General features: G+C 35.5%; 1 protein-coding gene across 1 annotated transcript in view; it reads left to right on the forward strand.

Annotated features, from left to right (window-relative positions):
* LOC150087437 (ATPase family AAA domain-containing protein 2-like) overlaps positions 1-12,111 on the forward strand; it is a 450,193-nt gene that overhangs the window by 69,908 nt on the left and 368,174 nt on the right. The window contains exon 5 of the mRNA XM_090372484.1: positions 5,679-5,783. Within this exon, the coding sequence (XP_090228610.1) occupies positions 5,679-5,783 (105 nt within the window). The remainder of the gene's footprint in view (positions 1-5,678; positions 5,784-12,111) is intronic.

Genomic DNA, 12,111 nt, shown 5'->3' on the forward strand with positions numbered 1-12,111 from the left:
CTTACTATTGAATACACCGTGAATTGTCAAAATAATAGAGCAAGCTTATCTGCAAAAAGATCTAAACCTCCCAAGGACTTCCTAATTCATTTCACAAATATACGTGGTCTCAATTCTAATCTCAACGATCCATTTCCACTTGCAGTCTTCCAAACCCCATGTACTTTTTCTGACTGAATCTCAGTTATCAGTTGATTCAACTACTGTTCATCTCAGATGTCCAAATTATTTGCTGTATGATTCCTTTCACCTCAAAGGTGGTACTTGTGCATATGTCCGTTCTAATATTCCGTGTCAGAGACTTGGCAATTTGGAATCTCCTCTCTTTGATCTTCTCTGGCTTAAAATCTCTCTACCTCATTGTGTCAAATTCATCTGTTGTCTCTACCGTTCTCCCAACTCCACTAATCACTTGGAGCTCTTTGACTTCCTCTCTTTTTGCAACTTGACTTTCTCCAGTCCAACTTTCCTAACAATGAGGTAATTTTCCTTGGTGATTTTAATGTTCACAACTCCAGCTGGCTTCCGTTTTCTAGTCACACCGACCCAGCAGGTCGAGATGCTGAGGCTTTTGCAATTACTAATGACCTAGCACAGATTGTTCATTTACCTACAAGAATACCGGACAATCCTAATCATACAGCCAATACGCTTGATCTTTTTCTCACAAACAACCCTTCTAAGTACAAGGTTGAAGTGAGAGGTCCTTTAGGCACTTCAGATCACAACTTGGTGATTGTCTCTTCTCCAATGGAACCTTTATCTCATGGCTATTCCCAACCTCGTATTGTTTGGCATTACAAGAATGCAAAATGGGATGACCTGCGAGACTTCTTTTCTTCTTTTCCTTGGTCTGATTACTGTTTCAAAACTTCTGATGTCAACGTTTGCTCAGATCGTGTCAGTGAAATTATTCTTGCAGGAATGGAGTCCTTTATCCCACACTCCACTTTAAAATCTCGTCCTTTATCTAAACCTTGGTTTTCCAATAAATGTGCTAAGGCTGTCCAAGAGAAGAACGTTGCATATCGTAATTGGCTTGTTTCTAATTCTTCAGTTTCATTTTCTGCCTACACCAAAGCTCGCAACAATTGTAAAGCAGTTATTAATCAGTCCAAACTAGAGTTTGAACAGGCTAAGAGTAGAAAACTTGCTTCTTGCCCTAATGGTAGCCGAGCATTCTGGTCTCTTGCCAAAGCTATTGGCCGCAACTTTTGCCCATCTCTGCTCCCACCTCTGTCCAAACCAGATGGTTCTGTTGTCACTTCAGCCAAGGATAAAGCTGACGTGCTAGCATCCCATTTTTCTTCGAGTTCATGTATTAATGATCTTGGTAAAACACCTCCCACCATTCCTAACATGCTCCATTCAATGCCTCCTGTGGTCTTCCGTCAAAAGGATATCAGAAGGATTTTGATGAATCTTGATGCTAACAAAGCTCCAGGTCCTGATGGTATTTCTCCACTTGTTCTCAAAACCTGTTCTCCTGAACTTACTCCTATTCTTTGCCGCCTTTTTTCACTTTCTTATTCCAAAGGTGTTTTTCCTTCTGCTTGGAAATTTGCTCATATCCAGCCAGTTCCTAAAAAGGGTGACAAATCCCTCCCATCCAATTATCGTCCCATTGCAATTACTTCTACTCTTTCTAAAGTAATGGAGAAATCAATTAACCGCCAACTCTTAAACTACCTAGAAACCTTCCGTCTGATCAACGATCGCCAGTATGGATTCCGTCAGTGTCGATCCACTGATGATATTCTGGCTTATGTTACCCATTTATGGACTAATTCAATGGAAAGGTTCGGTGAAACACAAGTAGTTGCTCTTGACATCTCAAAGGCTTTTGATCGTGTTTGGCATAAAGGTCTTCTAAACAAGCTTCCATCTTATGGTTTGCCAACTGTTTTTAGTAATTGGTTATCCAGTTTTCTCTCTGATCGCTCACTGAGGGTGATGGTAGATGGCTCTCTGTCTTCTAACTTCTCCACTAATGCCGGCGTCCCCCAAGGTTCAGTTCTTTCCCCCACTCTTTTCCTCTTGTATATCAATGACCTTCTTCCATTGACTGGAAATCCTATCCATAGTTTTGCCGATGATAGCACATTGCATTCAACTTTCCATTTTGAGAAACCTTGTCCAGCTCAATCAGCTTCAAGTTCTCGAAAATCTGCTGCCAATTCCTTAAATGCCGATCTTCAGGTAATTCTCCAGTGACTCAAAGACAACTTAATTGATTTCAACCCTTCTAAAACTCAATCTTGTCTTATATCTCGCAAAAAGGATTCTTCTGCTCCTATGCTTATCTTTAGTGACACTCCGATTTCTAGGCAAAATGATATATCTCTTTTGGGGATTACCCTGACTTCTAATCTCTCTTGGCACAAGCACATTACAAATATTGCTTCCTCTGCATCTAAAAAACTTGGTTTTCTCTTTCGCTCTCGTCGTTACTTTTCTCCCAAACAGCTGCTCACTCTGTATAAATCGCAAATCCGCCCTGCCATGGAATATTGTTCCCACATCTGGGGTGGTGCCCCCAAAACCTCTCTCAGGCTTCTTGATTCCATTCAGAAGAGGGCAGTTAGGTTAATTAATGATTCATCTCTAACAGAGTCTCTCTACTCGCTTTCTCATAGACGCACTGTTTCTGCTGCATGCCTCTTCTACAGATACTTCCATGGGCACTGTTCTTCTGAATTGGCTTCTATAATTCCCGCTCTCTCTTTCAAAACAGTCCGAACACGTGCCGTCACCAGCCAACATCCATTTACTGTCCAACTTCAAACCCACAGAACCAACTTTTCATCTTCCTCATTTATTCATTCAACTGCCGTTTTCTGGAACAACCTTCCTTCATATGTATTTCCTGAAAATTACAATCTACAGAAGTTCAAGTCCAATATCAACAAATATCTTCTTTCGTCTTCTCAACCTCCAACCCAAGCACGATACTAAGTACTATAGGTTATAATACCTCTCGTGTTTGGGGTTCTCATAAAAAAAAAAAAAAAAAACTCCTCAATTGCTGAGCTGTAATCCCTTTAGCTTTTAATTCGTGCTTCCTACAGGAATTTCCTGTAAGCCAGAGGTGCGAATATTCGGTGGCAGTAAGTAAGTCTGTTGCCTGCACGCTTTATTCTGCCTCGTAATTCGGTGTTTTCACGTCAGCTTGGATGTGTTTTTCATTCTTCTGCTACTTTTTATATTGTCGTTTTTAAGAATAAAAAAAAAAAATATATATTTTTATATATTTTACCATGGCCATTTAGGTAATAAGAACAAAACGGTCGAGGAGTGATGACAATAACGTTGCAATAGATACTTCAGAAGCTGAAAGGGTAAGAAATGTATCATGTGAAAATTGGAACACTAATGTTATTTCAAGTGTAGTGTAACCACCAATTTCTGGTAGAGAGTCATATTCCGAATCAAAAAGAATGAAAAAGAATAGAAAATATCAAGAAGAATTTATGAAGTCCGGCTTCATTTACAGTGTTGATGATGAGCAACGTCCTTTAGTGTATAGTATGTTAAGAAAAACTGGCTAACGAAAGCATAAAACCTATTAAATGAAAAAGACAGTTACATACAAAACATCCAGAGATAATGAAAAATACTGAATCATTTTCAAAAGAGACGTCGACGCCATACAAGATCTCAAATCTTTCATGAAGAAATATATTGCAGTTCCTTGTAAAGCTTTAAGAGAATTGTTGCAAGTTTCACATTTAATAGGAAAAAATTTGAAATCACATACTATTGCTGAATCTCTTGTTCTCCCTGCTGCTATAAAAATGATTTCAATTATGCATGGAGCAACATGTACAGCAACAATTTAAACACCGTTCCTCTATCCAGAGACACCACAGTCCTGCAGCGTACTACAGTTATCTTGGACAACATAAAATTCAGTTTATTAAATTGATTGAGAGAAAGTCCAATTTTTCAATGCAGTTAGATGAATTTACAGATTTAAAACCTTGCTCAACTTATTTTATATGTCAGATGAGGGAGATAGTTTGGAGGATTTTCTATTTTGCGAAGCTTTCGAAGGAAGAACAATGGACGAGAATATTTGTGATGTAAATATTTTTACATCATCAAAAATCCTTTCAAACAAGCAGTCTAAAGTGGAACAACTGCTTTGCGATTTGTACTGATGGTGCAGCTGCATTAACAGGATAAAATAAAGGTTTAAAAGGCAAAGTAAAGGAAATTGCTCCAAATATAGTCTTGAATCATTGCATTTACATAGAGAAGCATAAGTAGCAAAGGAAATACAAAATGATTTGGATGAAGTTTTGAAACGATAATTGTGATGAACTTTATTAAAAAGTAGAAGCCTAAGTAGCAGACTTTTCACAATGCTTTGTAATGAAATGGGATGAAGCACTTCTTTTATATATGAAAGTGAGGTGGTTATCCAGTGATAAAGCGTTTCTTCATCTTTTTGATCTCAAACGTGAAGTTTTACTGTTTTTATCGGATAAAAATCAGAACCTTGTTCAGTTGTTTACAAATCAAAAAGGGCCCATAAAACTATTTGATAAACTTAACGATTTAAATTTAAGTAAGTCTTCAAGGACAGGGAACAAATATATTAATACTCAGTGACAAAATAGAAACTTTCAAAGGGAAGCTTAATCTTTAGAAAACTGAATTTGAGCGTAATAATACTGAAATGTTCCCATGCTTTTCTGATTTTGTTAATAATATTTACATTTTACAATTTAGCTCTATCATTGCCACCCACCTAACAATGCTAATTGAGAATTTTTCCAAATGATTTAATGTATCTCCAGAAAAATACCTTGGATTCATGATCCCTTTGCTTTTGAAATTTCTTCCTGTCCCAAAATTAACATCCAGTAAAAGGAAGATCTTATCGACATGTCGTCTAATGAAGCAATAAGTGCTTGTTTCAAGATGATGAATTTTTCACTTGAGAAAAAATTTGGCTTTCTCTTCAAGATGAGTATCCAGAATTATCGAAAATGGTGATACAAACATTGCTACTTTTCACGTCTATGTATTTAACATAGACTTGATTAACAGCTATATAAACAAAAAACCGTTCCAGACTTGATCCAGAAGATATGAGATTTGTAATTTCAAACATTGCACCAAAATATGAACCAAATATTATCGGTTATCCAGTCTCGTCCTTCTCAGTAATTGTTCTTTTTTTATTGTTTTGTAATCTTAATTGAAGAATAGAATTTGATTGGATGTTTTTGCTGTATTCAATTAAAATATTAAACAATTTTTTAATTCCTCTCTCAGTACTCGAATAAAATTTTCTACTACATAATTTATAAAATGTCATTTTTCTTCTCTAAAATTATGATCATCATACCTTGGGGTTTACATTGAGGGTTCGCGTCAATTTTATATTTAATAAAGGGGGTCATGAGTGAAATAAGTTTGCATGCCACTGGTCCTGGAAGATAGTCACCACAATTGGGTGTGCATGGTGAGAAATGATGAACCTGTCCATTCACATGGTTGGAAATGTGATTTATTTGACCTTGCAATCTGTTTGAGGGTGATAAGGTTATTTTTATGATTATGAATAACCTTAATATTATATGAATAACAAGTTTTTGTTATAAAATAAAATAAAAAAATTGTAAAAAAATACTAAATATAATACTGAATACTTATATTTCTGCTTTAAGCCAGTGCAGAAGAGGAGGAATCACAAGAAGAAGGTGCTGCACATCATTCTAAATATTCCTTGAGGCCTAAAAAGCCAATCACTGAACGATTTCAATGTCCCATTGGTAAGTTAGTTGTAAGACTAATTTCTGTGTTAATCCTTGCCAGTCTTTTGGTTTGAGGTACTTGTAACATTGAGCAATGGCTAATTTAAAAGTTATTGAGCTACAGATGGACAATATGAAAAAGATGGCAGTTTCTAGACAACTTAAAAGAAAATTTTTGAACAGGTCACATCTACATTGAACAAAACTTGATAGTATTTTTAGAGTTGATATAGTTATTGTTTTTAATAACTGCAAAATATGGTTAATTATAATATTTTTTCTCTCAGAAGAGTTTCGGAATAGTATTTTTTCGCTCAGAAGAGGCTCGTCGTCTGACTGCACTGTAACCCAGACTACCAAATTTTTTCCCCTCTTCCTAAATCAGACAATCAAAATAAAGGGAAATTATCACCTGCAACAAACTCCCAACAACAAAATAATTGTGCCTAAGGTATACTTTATACGTAAAGTTTATATCCCCCCATTTAAATACAGTACAAAACATAGTGACACAGGGTGAAATTTTCACATTGAAGGAGGCTGTAAATATGTACATAGCTATCCCCCCCCAGTCATACATGGGTCGTTATGCCTTAGAAAAGCTATGGGAGATGCTATCCTCTAGTCAAGGGATAGCATCCCCCATTTTATTAACATACTTCTTGTATTTAATCATACCAACACATATTGTAATGGTATAAACACATCATTTCATTTATATAGGTTTCTTCCGACATCAGAAGAAAACCCCCTCAAGCACAAACATAAACCCTCTCATGGCTTTCAAAATACTTGCATTGACACAGGATATATTGCCTACATCAATTTCACCATCGCACCATAATCTATGAAAGGCGCGTCTGCACAGTATAATCTAATCAACACATAAAACAACCAGAAGGTGGGAATTGGCCCCTTTTCAGTCTGACCACCACAGAACAAGAAGGAAGTAAGAACCTTTCTCATTTATACTGATACATACCTGTTGGACTTTGTGTCGCCTATCCCAGTTTGTTTTTTCTGACACTACGATTGCAAAATTTAAAAATTTAAATTTAAAAATTTTACGAAAATTAAATTAAACATTATCTATTTATTAATTTTAATACTATCACTTAAAAATTAATAACTGGCAAAACTGGCATGGAGTATGAGACATTTCTTTAGTCTGGCTATCGATCTGCTCAAAGCAACCGATGAAGTAGCAGACAGATGGCCAAGTGAAGGAATGTTATTTGCTTTTTACAATTTTCATTGTTTATTATCATTTTTATTGATATTTTCATTTCCATTTCATTAATATAAAGTTATATAGGCCACCCAGGCTAAAGCTAGTTTACTTTTACTAACTTGGTAGCTTGGTCCATATACACCTAATTCCATACAGATAAATACCATTTAATTAAATAAAATCGACCAATATAATTTCATGCACGTATGTCTAATTGCCCTATGTACAATAGCATTAACCTTGCACAACTGACAAATACCTAATACTGTAAACTTTACCCGATATCATTATTATAATCTTCAATAAGAACACTATATATATATATATATATATATATATATATAGGTAAGTGTGAGGGCCAGGCAACGTATTCACCACGGCCAATCCATCGATGCCCAAAATGTCTGTTCAAATGGTCACGAACACACCTTCCATAATGGGCAGGCGCCCCGTCATGTTGAAACCAAATGTTGCATCTTGCATTTGCTAGAACATCATCAAGTAACCCTGGTAGAACTTGTTCAAGGAAGATCTGATATTTAGCGGAGTTCATGCGGGATGGTAACAGGTATGAGCCGACTAAGCAGTCACCGACCATACTTGCCCACACATTTATTGAGAAGCGATGTTGTGCCCAAGGGGGTGCACACTGTGTGGGTTGTTGTGAGCCCACACATGAGCATTGTGCTGATTGAATAAGCCTTCCCGAGTGAAATAAGCCTCATCCATGACCAAAACATAGGCTGGAAAATTCAAGTGTTAAACACTTTCTTGGAGAAACCACTGTGCAAAAGCCACACATGCAGGATGAGCTTGGGGGGAGCAGTAACTGAACCCTTTGGAGATGAAAGGGTGTAAGGAATTGTCGTGCCAGACATGCTGTACACTGCAAAGAGACACTCCTAAGGCAGGAGCAACAGCACGTGTGTTGGTAGTAGGATTATTCTTGACGGCATTCAACACACTTTCTTCCATGGCGGGAGTTCGCGTCGAACGTGGTCTGCTCACATTACTCCTGTTACCTCTAAATGACCCATAATCGCACAAATTTTGATGCACATGCACAAACAAATGGTGGTCCGGTACATGTCTGTCTCGGAAACGTTCTCCATAAATTCGTTGAGTGGCTCGTCCGTTGTCCTCTGCTAATCCATACACTAGGTGCATGTCTACCAGCTCACAGTTTGTATATTGATTCATGCTCTTCGTGTGATGACTACTGCTTGAATGAGTAAACCAGAAATTTTTCCCTCTCGCGAACTGATGAACAGCGCCATGTACCGACTTACGGTGACATTTCCAGTTATGGATTCCTATGCAATTCACATTCCTTTAGATGTTACCTACCTCCCCTAAACGTTTGTACCAATATTTTTGAGACACTCTGTATATATATATATATATAAAGCATCCATAAAATTACTGAGTTTAGGTTGTAAAGATGTAAAATTATAGTTAAAGTGTAATATATAGAACACCCAATTAATGCCATCAAACGATCGAACATTACATCGGACGTTATGTATATACTAAATAGATACGTTATAGTGTAAAGTTAATATCTTTAAAGTTTGAAAATCCATATAGCCATAGTCCTGCCATATCTCCAGTATACATGAAAACCAAAATATAAATCATATTAAGTAAATTAATAAAATAATAAAATAATAAGCCCAACACAGGAAAATTATTTTGCAAGGAACTTTGTCGAGGGCTAAACCCTTACAAAATAACCAACCCATGCTAGACTGAGCCATCGGTTTCTGTTATCATCTGCCTGTATACTAACGCCAAAATAATATAATAGTGGAAATGTGGAATAATTTAGTATAACATTAACGTAAGATTTGAGACAAATGTAAGTCTAGAATGCCAAAACAACAAGTGTCGTACCGTAATACATAACAACAATTTATAAATGATACAGGCTGGATGATATTTAGCCCGACCGATCGCTACCACATTATAAGCACAACTGAGTAATTATTAAAATTTTTGCTGAACACAATTTAGCATAAAATTTTGCAGAAAATAGCTAATAAAGCTAACCGAAGGAGAACGGAAAAATGTATAGTAGAGCAATAGTACCTCACTCCCCCTCGAATTACTCTAATAGTTCGCGAGGTATGAAAAATAAGGCAAGAGGAAAGCTAAAAGCAAAAAGAAAGAAAAGGTCAATTTATCGATAGTACATCGGATATTAACCGGGAGCGTAACTTCCCGACCCTAAAAGTAGGGATCCTGGTTAGGTAGTAAAGGCCTGTAAAAATATATCAATCGAATAAAAAGAAAAAGAAGAAAAAGAAAAAGGAAAAAACGGAATGGCTAATTCCTAATAAAGTTTACTTTAAGTAGGACATAAATAATGTCAGATAAAGTCAAATTGTCAGTAATGCTAAGAGAACGAAAGACGGAACCTGTCAGATAAGGTCGGATTGTCAGTAATGCTTAGAGAACAAAAGAGGGGACATGGTAAAAACCCCGTAAGGAATCTACCAAGCATACTTTACCGTAGCCCAAGGCGGGAAAAACAAAACGCCTGCAGCAACCTCACTAGACTTATATAACTACAAAGCGTCATGCGCCACCTAAGATTTGTCAAGAATTAGCCGGTGTTTTTTGGATGAACAAAAGCATAATAGCGCCCTCTATAATAGAGAAAACAAAACCAATAATACTCAGATGTAGAAGAGAAATCCTAGTATAATATAGAATTCATTCCTACTGTAAAGAACCCATATAGGTACCACTTTTCTAAGGCGTAAGCTATATATAGCGAGTTCAAAACAGCAGTCCCTAGTATGTACATGTATATACAAAGGCTAATTAGTACACCACTCGCTATATCTATACCCTATATTAAAAAACAATAATGATTACATTAAGACCACGGCAATATCCAAAATGTATATAACAGTTTAATAAACTGCCTGCCTAATATTTTCGATAATTTCCAACTGGTTTAAATTATCGTGGTACTTTTTTAGTGCTATGGATAAAGCAGTACTCATATGTTTCAAAATGAAATTATATGGGAAACCGTTATCCAATAATTTATGCTTAAGATCGATAAGCGCATATATAACATCACTTTTATTATTACAAATATATACTCTTCTGATAGTTTGTGTCACTATAATGTTTTTAAGTATACGTACAGAGATATTAGTACCCCAACGGGTTAAGTCTATAGTTTTGAAATTGAATTCTTTGCGTTTGTCAAATAGCTTGGTAGATAGTGTATTATTATTAATCTGAATATCTATGTCCAGATATGCTACTTTAAAAGGGTCACCGTTGTTAGTGACTTCTAGAACCAACTCCTGCGGGTAGTGTTTAACCGCTTCTGTAAGAAAGCTAGTATTGTTGAACACAATTAGGTCATCAATATATCTGAACATATGGATATCTTTAACAAAGTTGTTTTCAAAATGATGCAGGTATAAGTTGGCGATGAGACACGAGCTACTCGCCCCCATGGCAATGCCAGCATGCTGTATGAAAATATTACTACCATTATAAATATAGCTGTTGGAAATACAAAGATTAATCAAGTTATCCCAATAATTACGTTGGCAGGGTAAAATTTGGCTATATTCTGTAAAATAATTATTTAACACCAATTTTAGACTATCATGTGGGATGCTAGTAAATAAATTTTTGAAATCATATGTATTTATATGTTTGATGCTATTCATATTGTTCTTTATAAAGGTTAAAATAGGTCTATTGTTATTAATAATTCTGGAGGAATCTATAGCCTTGAAAATCATGCTGAGCAATTCAACTAGCTTACTATGTGGGACTTTTGAGTAGCTATTTCTACAAGATGTAATAAATCTGAAACTAATAGGCGATTTGTGAAACTTGGGAATACCATACAAATACGGAAAATTAGTATTATAGTTACTAATTTTTAACCTTTTTTGTATAGCCAGTAGCTTTTTGGTAATAGTACCAAGGTTACAGTTAGATTTAGTATATGTAGCACTGCTATGTAGTTCATTATCTGACAGGTTCCGTCTTTCGTTCTCTTAGCATTACTGACAATTTGACTTTATCTGACATTATTTATGTCCTACTTAAAGTAAACTTTATTAGGAATTAGCCATTCCGTTTTTTCCTTTTTCTTTTTCTTCTTTTTCTTTTTATTCGATTGATATATTTTTACAGGCCTTTACTACCTAACCAGGATCCCTACTTTTAGGGTCGGGAAGTTACGCTCCCGGTTAATATCCGATGTACTATCGATAAATTGACCTTTTCTTTCTTTTTGCTTTTAGCTTTCCTCTTGCCTTATTTTTCATACCTCGCGAACTATTAGAGTAATTCGAGGGGGAGTGAGGTACTATTGCTCTACTATACATTTTTCCGTTCTCCTTCGGTTAGCTTTATTAGCTATTTTCTGCAAAATTTTATGCTAAATTGTGTTCAGCAAAAATTTTAATAATTACTCAGTTGTGCTTATAATGTGGTAGCGATCGGTCGGGCTAAATATCATCCAGCCTGTATCATTTATAAATTGTTGTTATGTATTACGGTACGACACTTGTTGTTTTGGCATTCTAGACTTACATTTGTCTCAAATCTTACGTTAATGTTATACTAAATTATTCCACATTTCCACTATTATATTATTTTGGCGTTAGTATACAGGCAGATGATAACAGAAACCGATGGCTCAGTCTAGCATGGGTTGGTTATTTTGTAAGGGTTTAGCCCTCGACAAAGTTCCTTGCAAAATAATTTTCCTGTGTTGGGCTTATTATTTTATTATTTTATTAATTTACTTAATATGATTTATATTTTGGTTTTCATGTATACTGGAGATATGGCAGGACTATGGCTATATGGATTTTCAAACTTTAAAGATATTAACTTTACACTATAACGTATCTATTTAGTATATATATATATATATATATATATATATACATGTATATAAATGTACATGTGGTGTCATGTATACTGGAGAAATGGCAGGACTATGGCGATATGGATTTTCAAACTGTAAAGATATTAACTTTACACGATAACGTAGCTATTTAGTAAATTTACAATATAACGTATCTATTTAGTAGGTATCTATTTAGTATATAAATAACGTCCGATGTA

This window comes from Mastigoproctus giganteus, chromosome 4 (genome assembly GCF_048544385.1).
Source record: "Mastigoproctus giganteus isolate SK-2022 chromosome 4, ASM4854438v1, whole genome shotgun sequence".
NCBI classification, from domain to species: Eukaryota; Metazoa; Arthropoda; class Arachnida; order Uropygi; family Thelyphonidae; genus Mastigoproctus; species Mastigoproctus giganteus.